The 22,485-nt window shown below is 39.7% G+C and overlaps 1 protein-coding gene across 4 annotated transcripts in view; it reads left to right on the top strand.

The window, feature by feature from the left end:
• CCDC146 (coiled-coil domain containing 146) overlaps nt 1-22,485 on the top strand; it is a 143,160-nt gene that overhangs the window by 104,065 nt on the left and 16,610 nt on the right. For 3 of the 4 annotated variants that reach the window (XM_069587805.1, XM_069587808.1, XM_069587807.1), the window contains 5 exons: nt 2,923-2,996; nt 3,872-4,099; nt 4,916-5,102; nt 17,961-18,056; nt 18,959-19,129. In XM_069587805.1, the coding sequence (XP_069443906.1) occupies nt 2,923-2,996; nt 3,872-4,099; nt 4,916-5,102; nt 17,961-18,056; nt 18,959-19,129 (756 nt within the window). The remainder of the gene's footprint in view (nt 1-2,922; nt 2,997-3,871; nt 4,100-4,915; nt 5,103-17,960; nt 18,057-18,958; nt 19,130-22,485) is intronic. The other variant, XM_069587806.1, reaches the window with a different exon arrangement.

Raw genomic sequence — 22,485 nt, 5'->3', positions numbered from 1 at the left:
CTTTCCTAAAACATATTTGTGTTTTGAGAAATAATTAAAATTCATTTCACTTTGAAATATTTTATAACAGGTCTTGAAACAATTTAAGTAACCTAGAGTTATTTTTTAAAGCAACACATCTGAGATACCTTGGCTTAGAATTAGGATTCACTTTGACCTCCTTAAGAGATGAAGCAGTCAGTCAAGACATACCCAGCTGCCACCTAGAAAATGGACACTGAGCCGAGATAGATTTACAAGGAACACAGTGAAGCTAAGGCTTCAGCCCTTCACATGCATTAACCGCCTCCAAGGCCCTGAACCTAATTTAGCATTTGTAACTTGTGATTCTTTCTCTTAAAAAGAACGCCCCAAATTGTACAAGTTTTAGCCTCACAAAATTTAGATCTGCTCAAGACTGAGCAAGACCCCAGAAATATACCACACTGCAGGGGTGTCTTCAAGCCCCTGTATTACCCCAGGTCCCAAAGTCGAGCATGACCCTCAGGTGGGAAGGGGCTCTTCCGCACCCCCTGCCATGTATGCACATACCATTCTTGAGGCTGAAAGTGAATCTTCTGTGAATCCACAGAGCATGATGCAAAGCAGTGTTAGACAAAGTTAGCTTCTGATCTTGGCCTTGCTGCTTAGAAGTTATGTGACTTTGGGAAAATCATTTACCTTATCTTAGCCTCAGCCTTCAGAGAAGGCAATGGCACCCCACTCCAGTACTCTTGCCTGGAAAATCCCATGGATGGAAGAGCCTGGTAGGCTGCAGTCTACGGGGTCGCTAAGAGTCAGACACGACTGAGCGACTTCCCTTTCACTTTACGCTTTCATGCATTGGAGAAGGAAATGGCAACCCACTCCAGTGTTCTTGCCTGGAGAATCCCAGGGAAGAGGGAGCCTGGTGGGCTGCTGTCTATGGCGTCACACAGAGTCGGACACAACTGAAAGCAACTTAGCAGCAGCAAAAGCAGCAGCCTCCACCTTAGAGATTAAGATGCGTATTCAGGGAGGTAAAGCTCTAAGGAGAATCCGATAGTAGAGTGAGGGAAACAGGACAGAGCTGTGGAAGAAGTCAGGCCAAACCATGGTTTCAGGAGACCCCTAGGTTAAAAGTGAATCAACCTGATCCCATGGGGAACTCAGATCATGAATCGCACCACAGAAGTTGTTCCACCCTGATTCGGGGGTGGGCTGCTGTACCTCCACATCAGTCACAGCCTGTGCCCCTCTTCCTTCCATCCCCCTACCCACCCACCCTTCTGCACCCCACCCGCTGCCAAGGCAACTCTGCACAGCCATGGCGCTCTGTGGAGAGAACAAGCATAAGCTGTTTAGTTCAGTCGCTCAGTCGTGTCTGACTCTTTGCAACCCCGTGAATTGCAGCATGCCAGGCCTCCCTGTCCATCACCAACTCCCAAAGTTTACCCAGACTCATGTCCATTGAGTCGGTGATGCCATCCAGCCATCTCATCCTCTGTTGTCCCCTCCTCCTCCTGCCCCCAATCCCTCCCAGCATCAGTCTTTTCCAATGGCCAAAGTACTGGGGTTTCAGCTTTAGCATCATTCCTTCCAAAAACACCCAGGACTGATCTCCTTTAGAATGGACTGGCTGGATCTCCTTGCGGTCCGAGGGACTCTCAAGAGCCTTCTCCAACACCACAGTTCAAAAGCATCAATTCTTCGGCACTCCACTCAGCTTTCTTCAGTCCAACTCTCACATCCATACATGACCACAGGAAAAACCATAGCCTTGACTAGACGGACCTTTGTTGGCAAAGTAATGTCTCTGCTTTTGAATATGCTATCTAGGTTGGTCATAACTTTTCTTCCAAGGAGTAAGTGTCTTTTAATTTCATGGCTGCAGTCACCATCTGCAGTGATTTTGGAGCCCCAAAAAATAAAGTCTGACACTGTTTCCCCATCTATTTCCCATGAAGTGATGGGACCAGATGCCATGATCTTAGTTTTCTGAATGTTGAGCTTTAGGCCAACTTTTTCACTCTCCTCTTTCACTTTCATCAAGAGGCTTTTTAGTTCCTCTTCACTTTCTGCCATAAGGGTGGTGTCATCTGCATATCTGAGACATCTGCATATTTCTCCCAGCAATCTTGATTCCAGCTTGTGCTTCTTCCAGCCCAGCATTTCTCATGATGTGCTCTGCATAGAAGTTAAATAAGCAGGGTGACAATATACAGCCTTGACATACTCCTTTTCCTATCTGGAACCAGTCTGTTGTTCCATGTCCAGTTCTAACTGTTGCTTCCTGACCTGCATACAGGTTTCTCAAGAGGCAGGTTAGGTGGTCTAGAATTACCATCTCTTTCAGAATTTTCCACGGTTTATTGTGATCTACACAGTCAAAGGTTTTGGCATAGTCAATAAAGCAGAAATAGATGTCTTTCTGGAACTCTCTTGCTTTTTCCATGATCCAGTGGATGTTGGCAATTTGATCTCTGGTTCCTCTGCCTTTTCTAAAACCAGCTTGAACATCTGGAAGTTCATGGTTCACATACTGCTGAAGTCTGGCTTGGAGAATTTTGAGCATTACTTTACTAGCGTGTGAGATGAGTGCAACTGTGCAGTAGTTTGAGCATTCTTTGGCATTGCCTTTCTTTGGGATTGCAATGAAAACTGACCTTTTCCTTAGCAGCCTTCAAAACCTCTGAGGGATGGGTGTATCTCCATAAAGAGAACCTGGGCAGAGCACCCACAGCATTCTCTACAGTCAGTTAGCTCCTCTTTCAAATGGTAACCACAACCATCTTGAAAAGTCATTACGAGAATTAAGTGGAATAATTAAAGCACACTGCAGGGTACAGGACAGATAGTAAAAATTCTACACCTTGTAGCTCCGTTCTCTCTCTCCTATTTAATTTGCTTAACTGCTTCTCATCTAAGAGTACATAATTTAACATGGCTCCATGTCTTTACTAGGATGAAGTGGTCCATCGTCAATCCATCCCCGTACAAATTGGAAAAGAGACAGAAAAGACAACACGCAAAAAAGTGTATGGTTTAATATTTTTATTTTCTATCCTTCCAGCCCACACTTCCCCAAGTTATGTGTGCATGCTAAAACAAGAATATTAGCCACTGAACATATCAAATTACTGTGATAATTTTAGAAATATCTGCATTTGGCTCTCTCTAGGTTGTATACATTAAGTTCTTTAAAAGAATGTAGTGCAGTCCATTACTGTCATTCCTAACACTTATTTATGTCTTAATTTTGGGACAATATTCTCTTTCTAATATATAAATCACGTCTCTATGGAGAGTAACTGACTTTAACAGAACTGCATATGGAATAAGTTGTTTGAACTGTGTAGAATTTCATGGTCTAGTTATGTCAGCCAGCCAGATGCCTGAAACCCAAAAAACAGTAATTCTTCACTTGTCACCTATCCGTGTGCATAAGCCCCTACACATTTAGAGTAGATTGGAGGCAGAAATCACAGAGAAAATTCTCAAAGTTTAGAGGAACCAAAAAAGATAAATAAGTGGAGATACAAAAGTCTGGAGAAGAGGGGAAAGAGGAGACAGACAATAGTAGTGGCTCTAAAACCCAAGCCCCACCAGTACCGATGCTGAGAGGTTTAGGTCAGTTCAGAGGGTGAGGGTTGAATCCCAAGAGACAGTAGCGCTGGGGACCTGGGGAGAAAGTAGGGAAGCTGGCCAAATGCTTACCCTCAGTGACACTCAGTGGAGATACCCCCTCAGTCCCACTCATCTGTGGTCTTCATCTCACTTCTGAATTTATGGCTAGACCTTCTGTTGCCTAGTTAGAAAGTACAAACAGGTGAAGACGTTCAGGGATCAAAATAAGGCAAATGTGTGAATGTGTTGTGTACATACATATATATGTGCATATGTATCCCCACAGAGAAATGGAAAAGAAAAAACTTCTCTTGGAATATGAACTCAAAGAGCTAAATGATTCCCTAAAGAAAGTTGAAACCAAAATTAATGCTGTAATGGAAGAGAAGGAGGATGTAATAAAGGAAGTTGAAGGCAAACGGGCCTTACTTGAAATTAAAGAGCGAGAATATAATCAATTGGTCAAGCTATTAGAATTAACTAGAGAGAATGAAGCAAGTTCACTAACTGAAAGGTTTGTTATATTAATGTGTTTTGTCATCTAAATATTTCTTTGATTTCTATTTTAAGATTCAAAATAATCTCAAACAGATTTATATTCACTTAGTAAACATTTTTATAGAATTTTAATCATTTTACTATTAATAAAAATGTATTATTAAATAAAGCATTTTATTTATTTATTTTTAATTTTTTTATTTTACTTTACAATACTGTATTGGTTTTGCCATACATTGACATGAATCCGCCACGGGTGTACATGAGTTCCCAATCCTGAACTGCCCCCCCAACCTCTCTCCCCATATCATCTCTCTGGGTCATCCCAGTGCACCAGCCCCAAGCATCCTGTATTTTTTATCCTTTATTCTTCATTGTCCTCAATTTCTTGTGACCAAATCTTAAGGACACAATTTATTGGGTTTGTTTTTTTTTTTAAGTTTCTCTAATGTACCTCTGGAAAATTGTATCACTGGAGTGTGCTATAATTTAAGGATTTTTTTTCCCTGCAGATTGCAGCATTTCTGAGATAATCATGATATTTTTCCTAAAAGGAGCAATTCCATGATGTGAGTCTCTAGGAGAGTGTTAATTCTCATTTTTAAGTAAAATTTCAGAGAAACTAGAACTTCTGTCTCTGCCAGTTTGCTCTTCCACTTGGGTTTTAATGACTGTGACACTGATAAGAACTTGCAAACAAAATTGCTTTTGGCATTACTTAAAATTTGATTCTAACATGAAAATAGTTCTGTATATCTCTGCTGACCATACTACCTTGAAAAAGGACAGCTGATGACAAATCACTTTCATATTCTCTTTTTACCTGGAACAGAGGGATCTTGGATCTCAATTTACGAAACTGTCTTATTGACAAGCATAACTACCACGATGAACTGTCTCGTAAGCAAAGAGAAAAAGAACGAGATTTTCGAAATTTAAAAAAAATGGAGCTACTCTTGAAAGTGTCCTGGGATGCACTCAATCAAACTCAAGCACTGCATCAAAGGCTTCTGTTAGAGGTGGGTGCTGAATACTGCCGTCTGGTTTACAAGCTCAGTGCCACCTTTTTGTTTTTTGGTTTGTTCCTTTTTTCCTTTGGGAAGCACTGGTGCAGCTTGTGGGATCTTGTTCCCTTACCAGGGATTGAATCCAGGCCCTCAGCAGTGAGAACACAAAGTCCTAACCATAGACAGCCAGGAAATTCCCTCAGTACCATCTTTTTGAAGCAAACATATTTCAGGAACTTGTTTTTGCTGTCAATAGGGAAAAAGGGAGAGGAATAGAACAGATAAAAGATAGCTTTAAAATGCATCAAATCTGTTATAGAGGCCCAGTCGTACAGTATGTTTCAATCTTTTTGTTATCCCAAGATTAGAGAAATGTCTTATTGGGATCACGCATCAGCCTGGCCACGGGAGGCAGTTAGGCCATCCAGTTCTGGAAGAGCTAATGGGTTCACTTCAGGGTAGAACCAAGTGAACCACTATGTTTGAAAGAGTTCACAGAGTCAGATCCAGAATGCTGTTACTGAGACTGCAACAGTCAGAAACAAGGCCAGATCACATGAATACGGATAGACAGCCAGCCTCCAATTAGCCAACGCCCATCAGAACCCAGTGTCAGCTCCCTGAATAATTTTGTGTGTATCAGAGGTGTACTACAGCTAGAGAATGTTCAATAAAACTATTATCTTCTTACTACCTCTATGCTCCCATATGGAGGGATTTTGGTCCCATTGTGTCTAATTCCCTCCTCTTTCGCATGGCACCTCCTGTGCCAGTGGACCAAGCACTGCTGAAAGGCAGTGAACCATAAAAAGGACTGCATCCCTATGCCCATGCCTTGGCCAGTGCTTCCTGGTGAAAAAGAGGTCAGTCTCTGAGATGAAGCAGCTGGGGGTGCCAAAATCATACCTGTTCTCTTCAGGATTGTCATGGTCCATGACCTTATAGAGGTTCATGACCTCAGAAACGTAAACAGGAGTTTCCAGCTATGGCAGACACTTCCAATTCTAACCTATAAGCCTAATTCTCCTCTCCTTCTGGGCATATAGAAGGTTTATACTTCCTTGTACCCTCTGCCATTGAGCAGGGTCATAGGACTGGTTCTGGTCAATGGATTGTGGGCAGAAATGACACATGTTCCTTCCATCCTAGAGCAGTATGAGAACCTCTAGCCCCTCTCCCCACTCCCATGGCCATTGTGGTGACTTCCAATGATGATATGGAAATGTTGTAAATGAATGCATCCAGGAATACTGAGCCAACTGTGGTCTTGGAGAACCACCTTGACTGGCCAGACACTTTGTCAGAGCAAGAAATAAGCTTTCATGCTTTTGGGTAATGATAATTAGGCTTGTTTCTGAGACAATAACCTACCCTATCATGATTGAAAGACCAACTTTTATTAAGTTGTGAAAATAACTGGTAGAGTTATGAATGTTCTAAATGACTAGGTCTTGATCTTGCTGTCAATTGGCACTCATGAACTGTTTTATATCTCATTGGGGTGAAAAGTGCTTTTCACACTTTTATGAAACAAATAGAATGTTTATTATTTTCATTATTAAAACAATAATATTTATGTTTCTCATCTATTTTAATAGTTTTATTAAAATTTCTACATGTAGATTGATTCCTTGACAACTGTGAAAAGGTTTAAACTCTAAAAATGTTTTTTTCTATAAAAGCTTACATTTTCTACATCAACCATTACACTACTTTTTTGTTGTTGTTTTTATGGTTATTTCCTCATCTATCCATTTACTTTCATCCCTTCTGTGTCCTTATCCAGGTGTGTCTTTTCCTACACAGCATATACTTTTTAATATCTAGTCTGAAATTTTCTGCCTTTCAGTTCTTGTATTTAGTCCAAAAGTACATTTGCTGGAGAAGAAAATGGCAATCCACTCTAGTATTCTTGCTGGGAAAATCCCATTGTCAGAGGAGCGTGGCAGGCACAGACATATTTGGGCTTATGGCCACTGTATTACTATTGCTTTTTCTCTGTCTTATTATTTTTTGTACCATTTTTTCTCTTGTCTTTTCTTCTTTCAAATTAATCAAAAAGATGAATTTTTATATTTTCCCCACTTTTTGATATGCATTAGTTTTGCACTCTTTTCAGTCTTTCAGTGGCTACCCTTAAGATTACATCATTTATCCCTGATTTATCAGAGTCCAGTGTAAATTATTTTATCCTAGATAATGTTAGAACCTTTGAAGACTCTAGATCTTTGCAACTCTTATACTTTCAAATGTATTCTTTAATCCAACTTTTCAAGTTATTTTTACTCAAAGTACTGGCTTACTGCAAGCTATTCCATCTTAGCCCAAAGCCTTGCTCATTAGAAAGTTAAGTTGGAACTTTGGATAAACACAGACTTTCTGGTACTCCACCTCACTCACAACGAGATCTACAGTGATGAGCAGTTAAAGTATTTATTCCAAGAATTGGTGGAAACCTAGATGTGGTGAATAGAAGGCTCTTAAGACCAGTAAATGTTGCTTTTATTAATAAAACAATCTTTGTTTATTAAGCAAATAACCATAGTAAGATTTCTTTAAACAATAATAGGACAAAAATTATCATTGCTTTTAGTAATCTACTATGGTGATTCCAGTAGTAAGTGAAGTTAGTCTATTAAATATGTTGCTAATGCTGACTCAACGAAACATTCTCTTTAAAAGTGGAAAGAAAGATAAGTTGAATGGAAGCAGTAAGATAGCTTGTCACATAGAGAAATATCTATTGGTGATCTCAAAAGCAGTTATAAGCTGATAACAGTCACAATATTGGTTCTAAAATATGACAAACACTAAACAGAATTAAGTTTGTCTTTATCCAAAAATTTAAAATAGAAGGGCACATAAACAGAATATAAAATGTAACTCTGCCATTTCTACTTCTAGTTAAGACATAAAGCATTGGAGTAGACCATGGTTCCTGTCATAAGAACCAGAAAAAAATTAGTAAACTAAAAATCACATATTTTTAAAAGACGTATGAGAGTTGTGGAAGTAAATTCTACAACAGTATAAACACTTCCTAGATGAACAGATACAGGTAGTCTTTTTCCTCCCAGAAGCATTTGCCAAGTCTAGGCATGAGCAGGTAGAAGGCGGGCCTGCCAAGAAGGATCAAAGCTGGAGGCATAATCCTCCCAGACTTTAGACAATATTATAAAGACACAGTAATCAAAATAACACAGTACTGGTACAAAAACATACAGATCAATGCAACAGAATAGAGAGCCCAGAAATAAACCCACACATCTATGGTCAGATAATCTTGGGCAAAGGAGGCAAGAATATACAATGGAGAAAAGACAGTCTCTTCAGTAAGTTGTGTTGGGGAAGTTGAACACAACCTCATAAAAATTCTTGAAGTTATAAGAGAACACTGCCTGACACCACACACAAAAATAAACTAAAGTGACTTAAAGACTTAAATATAAGATGCAAAACCATAAAACTTCCAGAAGAAAACAAAGGCAAGACATTCTCTGACATAAATTGTACCACTGTTTTCTTAGGTCATTTAACCAAGGCAATAGAAATAAAAGCAAAAGTAGAAACAGGGGACCTAATCAAACATATTGGAGAAGGAAATGGCAACCCACTCCAACATTCTTGCCTGGAGGATCCCATGGACAGAGGAGCCTTGCGGGCTATAGTCCATGGGGTTGCAAGAGTTGGACACGACTTAGCGACTAAACCAATCAAACATATAAGCTTTCGCACAGCAAAGGAAACCATAAACAAAAAGAAAAGACAACCAATGGTCTGGGAGAAAATACAGGCAAATATCACTTCTATGTGGAATCCAAAAAAATGACACAAATGAATTTATCTATGAAACAGGATCACAGACATTGAGAACAGATCTGTGGTTCCCAAAAGGGAGAGGAGGTGGAGGAGGAATGCAGTGGGAATGTGGGGTTAGCAGATGCAAACCATTATATACAGAATGGATAAACAGTAAAGTCCTGCTGTATAGCACAGGGAGCCATATTCAGCGTTCTGTGATGACCGTATGGAAAAGAATATTTAAAAAGAATGTCTCTATATATCTGAACCCCTTTGCTGTATAGCAGAAATTAACATAACACTGTAAATTAATTATACTTTTAAAATGAAATATATCCAAAATAAATAATGAGTTATGTGAAAAATGTAAAGAAAAAAATGACATACATATACATCTTAAACTGAATTCTGAAGTCTATAATTAGAATTTCCTCTCTGTTTGGTTCATCGCTTTGCCAATACTTTGTCCTTATTACAGTCTTTCCCTTCAAAGAAATGCAAATAAGATTCTTGGCTTTTAATTAAGAAAAGTCTTAAATGCCATATCACCTATATTACTAAAGTACAATGGGCTCTGTTTCTGTATGTTGAAATACAATTGATCATGCAGTTTCATGAAATATATATGATTTTTATTGGGCTTTAAAAAAAGGAAAAAGAAGACCAGTCTGCCATAAGGAGAGAGACTTTGCTAGGGTTAGGGAAAACCATGACAAATTGAAATGTAGAGAATTTCTTAAAGAATATCACACTTTCAGGAAATCAAACTATACATTAAAGTACACTTCTGATTTTAATCATAGCTCCTATTGACTTCCACTGAGGTACAGAAGAGGAATAAAACCCCATATCTACATTCTAACAGTGCCCTCAGTGACTCTGGGGATTTTGCTTTGACATTCACTGTCATGTTTTAAGAGTTGGAATATTATGTCCGTAAGGTTATTTTCTTTCAAACTAAAAACATACTCAAGATTGTGACAACAAAATCCTCTAACCAAGTAACTATGTCATTTTCTGTATGTACACATCAAGTCATGTACCAGGCAGGTCATCAATCCCAAGGAAGCGGAATGCCACGCACCACTCACCTATCTTGGGGAGGGGGCCCACTGCATCTTGGGGTTGGAGTCACCAAGGAAAACACAACAGTCAAGCACTGGATGGAACAACACTACCTACACAAAGAAGAGACAGAGGAAGATCAGCTTCAGTAGTGAACTTTGGTCCCCAGTGGCCAGCAGTCTCTCCTGATGGCCAGCTCAGGGTGATTGGCCTATGCTCACAATTGTCTTACTACGGTGAAAGGAACCTTGATCCTTCTTGTGGAGTCTGAAATCCTGAAAGCTGGCGGTGTGCCTGAGGGCCACTGACATACAGGCTTAAGCAGAACCAAGGAGTTCTCATTGTGCCTGAAACGGGGAAAGATATTCCCACACAAAGTGATAACCCAGTACAGGCTGTGTGGATTCCCTATCTCTTCATAAGGAAGAGTTCCAGGGCCAAAGCCCATTCTTTTGTAGCTAAGTGGGGGTGGAAAGGCTGCAAGCAGGAGACTGCTTTTTCCAACAAGCACTTTTCCTTTATTTGTAGTTTTCTAGAAGATTCATCTCTCTCTGCTCTGACTTAGAAGTGATTCTGCATTTCTCTTAGTGACTCCCTTCCAGTGTTCAAGGCAATTGTGACAACTTAACTATATAGAGGAGAACATCAGTTTTGAGTCAGGCAGAGTCAGGTTTAAATCCTAGATTCATTGAACAGCTGCTGATGTTTGGCATTTTCAACCTTTGAACTGGGATTATTGCAAGGAATAAAGTGATTACAGACGTGAAAGTATGTGGTTCCAAGAAGACAGTACCAAGAAACAACTGTTGCTTTTCTTCCTGTATATATATATAAACTTTTTCAAAGGCTAAAGAAAATTTTATAATCAGAATAAGACTTTGAATATGGCTATTTCATTCCAAAGGCAAGGCTGGCACGTTCAGGCCCTACTGATAACCCTCAGGAAAGCCTTTCAGTATCTACCCTGCATCATCTGAATGACTGCCACTGCCACCAGCTATTCCCCCTTTGTTCTATTTTTTCCAGGTTCAATCTACTCTCCATTTTACTACTAATATTCTTAAATGAAAAAAATAAAACTGAAAAAAATCTTAAATGATACTTTAATGTGTCACCTGCTCAAGACATTCAATGTTCTTTATTTTACATAATCATGGGATGAAAGAACAGGGGAATTGTAAAGATCATATGGTCCAAGGAAGGCAAGTGCCATTTCTCTTCCGCTGGTGGTAGCCCCCTGTAGTGAACATTTTGCAAAGGATTCTGAGACCCAGCACTGGCTTATCAGCTCTGTAGTTGATTAGTGATGTCTGCCTCAGGTATAGAAAGGTAGATGACAGCACATACACCATTTATTTCCTATTCGTAATTAAGTCCTCTTCCTTTAGCTAATTCTTGTGATCCATCTTCATCATTTAAGTAATATGTGAATGATGCTACGCCTTTATTTTTCAGTTTTAGACCTGATTATTTTTACTTCTCACTATAAATGATGAAGAATAAGCTTATTTTATACCCTGTCCATTGAACATACCTATTTCTTGTCCCTCCATATACTAAATAACTTTATGCTATAATTTTAACAATTTTGAAGTTTCATATTTGCATTATTATGAATAAATGTTATCCACACCTGAGTCACATTAGATAATTACTTACAAAATTGTATTCCCCAATATCTATATACATTGTGTTTTTATTTGTAGTTTTCTGTGTACTTATCATTAGTTCAACCCCAAACTGACCTGTTAGTGAATAAATTTCCTCTCTTAAAACACATTTGGTAGTCTATTCATTTAATCTTCTTATAGAAACCACTTCTGAGACTTTTCAGTAATCTCTGAACAGTAGGAACACATCTATGGTTTAATGAGTTGAGTTTACTACTCATTGCAGCAAGGGAAAATACACACCAGGCGGAACAGTAGGGTATTTCAGTGTAGCCTATTAGAAAGGACACATAGGTTTGGGGCTGGTGTTATGTGTTTTGGCGGATGGTGTAAGAAAACAGGACTTTGCTTTAGATTTGAATATCGTCAGAAAGTGAGGGTACTCCTATGACTATCTTAATTTTATGGCAGAAAGAGAAAAGACTAGATTGAGGCTAGAGCTATAATAGGCAAGGAAGACCAGGAGATGGGAATACATGATATTTTGTGGCATGGACAGTGTTCTTATTTGTATCTGTGACCAAAGACAAATACAAAGTGGTCTTGTTTTTGTCTATGATCATAGAATCGTCTTGTCTGATGGTGATTTTCTGTTAAATTGTGTTCAACAGAACACCAAGGCCCAGCTGTGAGTGCCAGGTCAACTGCCAGATATCAGAAGCTGCTTTTTTCTTCTCAGCTTTCCGATCTGTTGCAAATTGGGTCTCACTTCTCTACATGTACACTCCCCAGCTTAGGAGCCTTACTGCACCATCTTGGTGACTCCCTTTATCTCTCTCCTGTGTTGGATCCCGTAGTCCATGAGTCTCTTCTATTTCTCTTTTGACTTACTCTCTTTTTGTGGGAAGGGGATACTGTCCTCCTTTACCTGAGAAAAGGTGAATGGAAAGTAATCTTTTAAGACTGGTGTGTCAGAAACTGCATTGTCAGAACAACTTGCATATCAGGAAAGATTTTATCCTCACTTTAGCTTAACAGATAATTAAAAATTTAACTGGATATGACATTTTAATTGGAAATTATTTTTCCTCATAATGAAGGCATAGATCAATTGTCTTTTATTGCACTACTAAGACCCCAGGAGAAGGAAATGGCAACCCACTCCAGTACTCTTGCCTGGAGAATCCCATGGACAGAGGAGCTTGGTGGGCTACAGTCCACGGGGTCGCAAAGAGTCGGACACGACTGAGCGACTTCACTCACTCACTCTCTAAGACACTTGGTGCCATTCTCATGCTTGATTCTTCGTTTGAAACCAGTGTTTCTTTTTTTCCATGCTGGAAACTTGTAGGATTTTTTATTGCCTCCCAAAATTTAAAATTTCATGATGAAGTTCCCACTGTGAGGCTTCTATTTTTAGCCATCATACTGGACACACAGTGGGTTGTTTGCATAAAGAGACTTACGTTTTTCATCTCTGAAACACCATCTTAAATAATTTCTCCAAGTTTGTCCACTTTTATTTTACTATTCTCTTTCTGGGACTTCTAGTATCCAGATGTTAGACCTTCTCAAAGAATCCTTTTAATTTTCCTGTCTTTTTTTTTTTCTCATATTTTCCATTGTTTGTTTTTCTGACTTGCTACAAGGGAAATTTCCTCCACTTTTTCTTCCATTCTGTTATATTTTAAATTTCCATGAGCTATTTTTCTCCTAATGCTTATTTTTTATTGTACCCTTATGCATACTTCATATCATTTTTTAATCTCACCAAAGATATTAATAATAGCTTTTTATTTCTTCTTTTCTCTGCAAATTACATTTTTCTGTTTTCTGTGTTCTTGTTTATTTTTTCTCTTTCTTACTAGAAATTTTTCTCATCTATGTGGTAATCCTTAGCTATCAAGTTATATTTAAGAGTGAGAGTACTATAAAGCTAACTGCATGCTGTTTCTGATGATGAGGTTTGCCACTATAGACTTATCTCACTTGACACAAATATATAAGGGATTTCTCCTGACCAAAGAAGAAACTGTGGTAGAATGCTCACAAGTTGTTCGTATTTTAGTAAAGAAATACTATTTATATTGGACTAATTCTAGCTATTAAGTCCATAAAATAACACTCATATAGCGTAGAACAGAAATGAAAATAAAAGTCCTTTTCCTTCACTGATTTCAAGAAAAGTGTATGCTTTTGTTCTAGTTCAGTTTCAGGGAAAGACTAACTTCCTCTTTGAACTTATGACTTACAATTAGCCCAGCCATGGTCCTACGCTGACTGGCAGTACTTGAAAATAGGAGTGGGTCAGGCCAGTCACTCCCAGCCTGAACATTTCAGACTTGCAAGCATTCCAAAAACAAAAAAGATAAAGGAAAGCATGAAGGGCTCAGGCTATTCTTCAAAATTTGTTTCCCCCTAGGGACAACTGTTTGATTCTCTTAGGCCTTTGACTGTAGAGACTCTCCCAGAATTCCACAGACCTCATGAAAATTTGAAATATTTTAGAAAAACAACAGAGCCTTAAAGAAACTGAAGTTCACTGATACAAAGTAACTGGGATGTTTACAACAGAATATGCCTAATTTCTTAATGTTATGAAAGTAAATGTTTGTTCATGTATTTAAAAGGTCAGGAAAAACAGACACCAAACTATTAATGCTACCTCCTGAGAGTAGCATCTGAATGTGGGAGTGGGGAGTGAAGATGTTTAATTTCTTACTTTACCTACATTTTTCATTTTTTGTTACAATAAACACACAGTTTTTAAAAATACATCAAATGCTACTCTACAAAAATCAAATCACTAAAATGAATAAGCTTACAAAACATACTATATATACAGTTTGGGGACTCGAAAATAATGGTCAATTACTTTACCTCGGTATTAGAACTTAATATTAGAACTTTGATACTTGATCAGTTTTTCTCTTCTTCCTTAGTGGAAACTTCAGCGTAACTCCAGCCTATTCCCCAGATTACCTTAGGAAGATTTCCTTTGGAAGAGATGTATCAATCAGGTTTTTAATTTGGCTTCAAGAAGTAACAGACACTCAATTACAGTGGCTTAAGTAAATAGGGGTTGCTTCATTCAAATAATAAAAAAAATCCAAAGATAGGCACACGCCAAGCAGTTTCACATAATGCAAAGTCCAGAGCCTCTCAGCTTTCTCATTACAAAAATGGTCATTAAGCCTCTGGGCATAAGATCATACACAAGTGAGGAAGGGCAGAGAGCAAAATGCATATGGCAGCTGACTTGGCTGACACTGTCTTCCTAAAACAGTCACTTTTCCAGGAGCACCTCCAGATTTCCACTTACATTTTATTGGCCCACCTGGCTCTTATCATCACCCCCAACTCTGAAGGGGTTTGAAGATTTTTGGATACACTGCAGCTCTGAACAAAATTGGGGTTCAGTTAGTAAGGTCAAAGTGGAGGATAGATATTGGCTAGGCAGCCAGGAAGCTCTGCTACCAATGGCTCACCTTGTTACCTCTTTCACAAACAAAGCACACATAATTCCCTCCTGAAACTAGAGGGCTGGGTTTGTGGAGAATTGAGAAAATGTCAAAAAGCAGTTATGCAGAGTTCAAAAAATGAGTTTCATTCACTGTAGTATTGTTTGTAATTTAAAACATTGGAAAAAACTTAAAATGCCTGAGACCTGAATCCAGGAAAATTTGTCAGGAGCCTTTAGTTGACAGAGGAGTTGATGAGTTTGCTCTCATCATATCTTCTATAGAAACTGTATAAGCTTCTCTAGTCCCTGTCAGTGTACATGTACAGATTTGCCTACACTTGGGAGCAACATTTGGAGCAGCCTGCTCCTGGGCATCAGTGGCAGAGAAATAGTCAGGGACCAAGATACTTGCTGGACTCCAATCTGTCCAGGAAGAATTAACTCTACTTTCCAGAAGGAAAAATCAAAGTCTTCCTCACTGGCTTCTCAACTCTTCCTTGAAACCTTCCTTGATTATTCAAGTCTATGTGGAGCTCTCCATTTTCTGACCTGCTGTAGGAATTATCTGCTCATCCAAATCACAAAGTCTATATATTGTTACATGGATTTCATTATACCATGTCCCATTTTCCTAAGTCCAGTACATGCTTCTCAGCAGCTAGCTCTCTGCAGTAGGAGAGGCCATGGAAAGCAGGATGTCATTGGGCCTCTGTGGACAAAAAAATTGCTACTGAAGATGCACAGGTTCGTGGGTGTGAAGCATCCAAAGATACATTTCAACTACTTTAAAAGATCAGTGTGAACTTCAGAAGGATCCTGTTTAGTGACCTATAAGTCACTAAAGGAGTATGATCTTCTCTTGTTGGGACACATTTTAGCCAATATTCAACTTTGGTGCCTAGAAGTATGTGCTGTCACAGTAGGAAATAAACCACATCAGGTTGGAGTCATGAGCTTTTGATGTGAAGATCCAACTCTAAATCTTCTCTGAGTCAAGTATGCAGTCAGCACCCCAATGTAACCCTTTTTGTATTCTTGGATGGTACTCCTTCCCCATCAGCTGCCACGTGTCCTCTTTTTCTCTGTTCTTCTTCTCCATCATAAAGAATCCGATAAGTTCATTGCTAATAAGGGAACAATATCTTATAATAAGATGTTCTCTCTTCAAAGTACTTTGACAGAGGACAAAAGCACAAGCTAATACAATAGAAATGTAATGATGGAATCTCAAGTATCAACAAAAAAGTTAAGAGAGTTTTCTTTTGTATAACAACTTTCCAAGTACTCAAACTACTACAGAGTAGACAACTATTCTGTTCTTAATAATTCCTATTTTTCTTTATAGTATTTCATAAATGAATTCAGGTAAGTATTGATATAAAAAATATCATTTGAAGACAGGTTTCCAAAGTGCTGAGTCATTAAAGAGGTAGTAAAATACAGTGTTAAGACCATGGGCTCTGAGTCTAACTGCCTGGGTTTACACATACACCACCATGCAAGGTGCTTAAATGTCTTTGTTCCTCATTCTCATCTGTACAATTGGAGATAGTATTACCTACCTAATGGGGTTATTATGAGAATTAAATAAGACTATACACATAAGCCAGAGTAGGGAATGGCACCCCACTCCAGTACTCTTGTCTGGAAAATCCCATGGATGGAGGAGCCTGGTAGGCTGCAGTCCATGGGGTCATGAAGAGTTGGATGACTGAGCGACTTCACTTTCACTTTTCACTTTCATGCACTGGAGAAGGAAATGGTAACCCACTCCGTTGTTCTTGCCTGGAGAATCCCAGGGACAGCAGAGCCTGGTGGGCTGCCATCTATGGGGCTGCACAGAGTTGGACATGACTGAAGTGACTTAGCAGCAGCAGCAGCAGCAGCAGCATGCATATAAACACTTAGAACTTTGCTTAACACATACTCATGCTCTATAAATGTTAGCAACTATTAGTTCAGTTCAGTTCAGTCACTCAGTTGTGTCCGACTCCTTGCGACCCCATGAATCACAGCACACCAGGCCTCCCTGTTCATCACCATCTCCCGGAGTTCACTCAGACTCACGTCCATCGAGTCAGTGATGCCATCCAGCCATTTCATCCTCTGTTGTCCCCTTCTCCTCCTGCCCCCAATCCCTCCCAGCATCAGAGTCTTTTCCAATGAGTCAACTCTTCACATGAGGTGGCCAAAGTACTGGAGTTTCAGCTTCAGCATCATTCCTTCCAAAGAAATCCCAGGGCTGATCTCCTTCAGAATGGACTGGTTGGATCCCCTTGCAGTCCAAGGGACTCTCAAGAGTCTTCTCCAACACCACAGTTCAAAAGCGTCAATTCTTCGGCGCTTAGCTTTCTTCACAGTCTAACTCTCACATCCATATATGACTACTGGAAAAACCATAGCCTTGACTAGACGGACCTTTGTTGGCAAAGTAATGTCTCTGCTTTTGAATATGCTATCTAGGTTGGTCATAACTTTTCTTCCAAGGAGTAAGCGTCTTTTAATTTCATGGCTGCAGTCACAATCTGCAGTGATTTTGGAGCCCCCCAAAAAATAAAGTGTGCCACTGTTTCCCCATCTATTTCCCATGAAGTGATGGGATCAGATGCCATGATCTTCGTTTTCTGAATGTTGAGCTTTAAGCCAACTTTTTCACTCTCCACTTTCACTTTCATCAAGAGTAGTAAGGTTTTTATTTCCAAATGAATAAGAAGTAGAATATTTGCAGCTGGTGAATTACAAATCTCTTGCAAATCGTCATATTTCAATTTACCATGACTTTACAAAGAATAGTCAGCATAATAAGCAGTTTCCTGTAAGAGTGAGAATCGTAATTTGCCCACCATTTTCAAAAGGTTCATGATGGGGTTGACTACAAGACACTGAAAATTTCTTTCTTGTATAATACCTGTTTTAAATTCTGATTTCCAGATTGAAGCTATTCCTAAAGATGATTCTACATTATCTGAGAGAAGGCGAGAACTCCATAAGGAAGTTGAAGTAGCTAAGAGGAATTTAACCCAGCAGGTTAATATCAAGTTTCACTTAAGTTTCTAAGAATGACTAATGCAAAGTTGTGTTTTTAACTGTGTTCCATGAAACCTCATTAGTAGAAGAGTCAAAGAGAGTATGATCCTACCTAATATGAGTCTGTTTCTTTATCTCAAAGTCCACTCAAACCCACATTAAAATTTTGGAGGAGGAAAAAAAATATGTTTGAGCTGGCAAAAAAATTATACAAATTCATGAGAGTTTAAAGTAAAAAGTCTACTGATTCAAAATAAATAATAAATGCATTATTTCACTAATATCCAATTTCAAATTTTGTTTATCCAAAACCACTGTCAAAGTAAAACATGCTTTTATTTCTCTTCAAAACCTTACTTGAAAATATATTCTGAATAAGAAAAAGTTCTATGCTATCATGTTTGCACATTCTTTTTATAAGATAAATACTTGGTGCTAAGGCAGCAGAGTTACTTTTTGTGTTTTAATAAAATAAACTCTATATAGAAGATTTTTAAAGTTGTCTGAGATACTGGCCTTAGTTCAGTTCAGTCACTCAGTCATGTCTGACTCTTTGCAACCCCATGAACTGCAGCACACCAGGCCTCCCTGTCCATCACCAACTCCTGGAGTCCACCCAAACCCATGTCCATTGAGTTGGTGATGCCATCCAGCCATCTATCCTCTGTTGTCCCCTTTTCCTCCTGCCCTCAATCTTTCCCAGCATCAGGGTCTTTTCAAATGAGTCAGTTCTTCCCATCAGGTGGCCAAAGTATCAGAGTTTCAGCTTCAACATTGGTCCTTCCAATGAACTCTCAGGACTGATCTCCTTTAGGATGGACTGGTTGGATCTCCTTGCAGTCCAAGGGCCTTAGTGTGTTCCTTCAAATAAATACTTTATAACATTTGTGTTTTTCCAAAAGAAAATCCTATCAGAAGCTGAGTCTAAGTTAGTAGAACAGCAACTTGCTGAGGAAAACAAGCTTTTAAAAGAGCAAGAAAACATTCAAGAACTGCTTTTCAACCTTGTCCGTATGACTCAAATCAAAATTGATGAGAAGGAGCAAAAATCCAAGGATTTCCTGAAAGCTCAGGTAACTGCATTTTTGTAACCATTCATTAATTACCACAACAGTCCAGGGTAGCCTCATGTTAATACAATGTTCATTAGAAAACTATGACTAAGTCCCCTTCAAGTTCAGTTCACTACACAGCTTCCCTAAACAAAACTCAACCATGCAATGAAAAACAGTCCCAGGATTCAGCTGGCAACAGTCAACAATCTAGAGGGAAAAAGAATTAGATCAATGACAATGAGCAGAGGATTTGAACAGATGACAATTTCAGTAAGAATAAGGTGGGTACCTCAAGGGGAAATGGCTGACAGGCCCAAAGGCACAGGTGTCTGTGATTCACCACCATCCCACAGTCCATCATGATTTACCCGAACAACTCAGGAGCCGCAGCATCACACCACTCTCCTTCCCAAGTTCATCGAATCAGCATCATTTAAACCAATGTGAGGACAGTTACATTTAGTAACTGTTTCACCCTATGCCTTTCCTGGGCTCCTGACCAAGTGCCAGAGCTGACCCAGTGCAACATCCCCAAACAAAATCGACCATGAAACAATAGCAAAACAATCTTTCTATGATAGCTAAAATCCTAACATTACAATCATTTATTCCACATAAGGATTGTGTCCAGAGACCCTACTTTAAAAATTATTATGGAGTTTCCCTGGTGGTCTAGTGATAAAGAATCCACCTGCCAGAGACATGGGTTCCATCCCTGGTCCAGGAAGATGCCACATGCCCCAGAGCAATTAACCCCAAGTGCTGCAACCACTGAGGACTACACACTTAGGGCGGGTGTTCCACAAGAGAAGCCACTGCAATAAGAAGCCTGAGCACCACAAAGAAGAGAAGCTCCCACTCGCTGCAACTAGAGAAAGCCCACACACAGCAATGAAGACCCACCACCCCAAACACTAAAATAAGTATATAATTCTTAAAAATGATACGACATGTTACTAAAGTAGAATACCTAAATTTACCATGTGACCCAGATGCTGGCTGTCTCTGAGTGCAGCTTTGTTTAATTCTGAGCAAGCATTCACACAGGGTCAGTTCAGTTCAGTTCAGTCACTCAGTCATGTCCGACTCCTTGCGACCCCATGAATCACAGCATGCCAGGCCTCCCTGTTCATCACCATCTCCCGGAGTTCACTCAGACTCACGTCCATCGAGTCCGTGATGCCATCCAGCCATTTCATCCTCTGTTGTCCCCTTCTCCTCCTGCCCCCAATCCCTCCCAGCATCAGAGTCTTTTCCAATGAGTCAACTCTTCACATGAGGTGGCCAAAGTACTGGAGTTTCAGCTTCAGCATCATTCCTTCCAAAGAAATCCCAGGGTTGATCTCCTTCAGAATGGACTGGTTGGATCTCCTTGCAGTCCAAGGGACTCTCAAGAGTCTTCTCCAACACCACACTTCAAAAGCATCAATTCTTTGGCACTCAGCTTTCTTCACAGTCCAACTCTCATATCCATACATGACCACAGGAAAAACCATAGCCTTGACTAGACGGACCTTAGTCGGCAAAGTAATGTCTCTGCTTTTGAATATGCTATCTAGGTTGGTCATAACTTTTCTTCCAAGGAGTAAGCGTCTTTTAATTTCATGGCTGCAATCAGCATCTGCAGTGATTTTGAAGCCCCAAAGAAATAAAGTCTGACACTGTTTCCACTGTTTCCCCATCTATTTCCCATGAAGTGATGGGACCGGATGCCATGATCTTTGTTTTCTGAATGTTGAGCTTTAGGCCAACATTTTCACTCTCCACTTTCACTTTCATCAAGAGGCTTTTTAGCTCCTCTTCACTTTCTGCCATAAGGGTGGTGTCATCTGCATATCCGAGGTTATTGATATTTCTCCCAGCAATCTTGATTCCAGCTTGTGTTTCTTCCAGTCCAGCGTTTCTCATGATGTACTCTGCATATAAGTTAAATAAGCAGAGTGACAATATACAGCCTTGACATACTCCTTTTCCGATTTGGAACCAGTCTGTTGTTCCATGTCCAGTTCTAACTGTTGCTTCCTGACCTGCATACAGATTTCTCAAGAGGCAGGTTAGGTGGTCTGGTATTCCCATCTCTTCCAGAATTTTCCACAGTTTATAGTGATCCACACAGTCAAAGGTTTTGGCATAGTCAATAAAGCAGAAATAGATGTTTTTCTGGAACTCTCTTGCTTTTTCCATGATCCAGCAGATATTGGCAATTTGATCTCTGGTTCCTCTGCCTTTTCTAAAACCAGCTTGAACATCAGGGAGTTCATGGTTCACGTATTGCTGAAGCCTGGCTTGGAGAATTTTGAGCATTACTTTACTAGCATGTGAGATGAGTGCAATTGTGTGGTAGTTTGAGCATTCTTTGGCATTGCCTTTCTTTGGGATTGGAATGAAAACTGACCTTTTCCAGTCCTGTGGCCACTGCTGAGTTTTCCAAATTTGCTGGCATATTGAGTGCAGCACTTTCACAGCATCATCTTTCAGGATTTGAAACAGCTCGACTGGAATTCCATTACCTCCACTAGCTTTGTTCCGAGTGATGCTTTCTAAGGCCCACTTGACTTCACTTTCCAAGATGTCTGGCTCTAGATGAGTGATCACATCATCATGATTATCTGGGTCGTGAAGATCTTTTTTGTCCAGTTCTTCCGTGTATTCTTGCCACCTCTTCTTAATATCTTCTGCTTCTGTTAGGTCCATACCATATCTGTCCTTTATCGAGCCCACACAGGGTAGCGTTTCTTATTTTTCGGGAAGAACGCACAACAAAGCATTAGTGAGCCATGAGGATAAACACAGATGAGAGAAAACTAAGGTAAAGATCTGCATCACACAACACATGGCCAACTGTTCAAACTGCCCTTTAACTGTTTATTGCCACATCCCCCACCACCCCAGAATATTTGAGAGAGAGAAACTAAAGGTTTAGCATGGTCGGGGCATGGGAAGATGGGGAAAGTGTGTCAAATAGTGAGACCCGAATGCAGAGGTCAGGTGGTGAAGGTCACTTAATCCCCGTTGAACAGTTTGGATCCTTGTCCCAGAAGCTCAGGCAAAGCCCAGTAGAGTTCAGGGGGTTTCAGTAAAGAAAGGAAAGACAGTGGACAGGGAGGAATGGGGAAAAGAAGGCAGCCTGAAGGAACAGTGTGGCGGAGGGGAGGAAGAGGAGGAACCAAACAAGGAGCAGGAAACTTGTTACAAGGAACATGGATGTTTCATGAACTAGACAATTTTTAAATTAACCCCAAAACCTGATACATGTGTTATCCATGTGTGACTAATCTGTGTCTGTCAAATCTCATGACTAAATTGGCTAATTTAGCTCTCTAATTTCTCTCAAAGGAGATCAGTTCTTTCTCTTGAAATATGGAAATCAATAA

The sequence above is a fragment of the Ovis canadensis genome, chromosome 4, assembly GCF_042477335.2.
Source record: "Ovis canadensis isolate MfBH-ARS-UI-01 breed Bighorn chromosome 4, ARS-UI_OviCan_v2, whole genome shotgun sequence".
Classification (NCBI taxonomy): domain Eukaryota; kingdom Metazoa; phylum Chordata; class Mammalia; order Artiodactyla; family Bovidae; genus Ovis; species Ovis canadensis.
The sequence above is the reverse complement of the archived record's forward strand: the minus strand, read 5'-3'. Positions and strand labels throughout refer to the sequence as shown.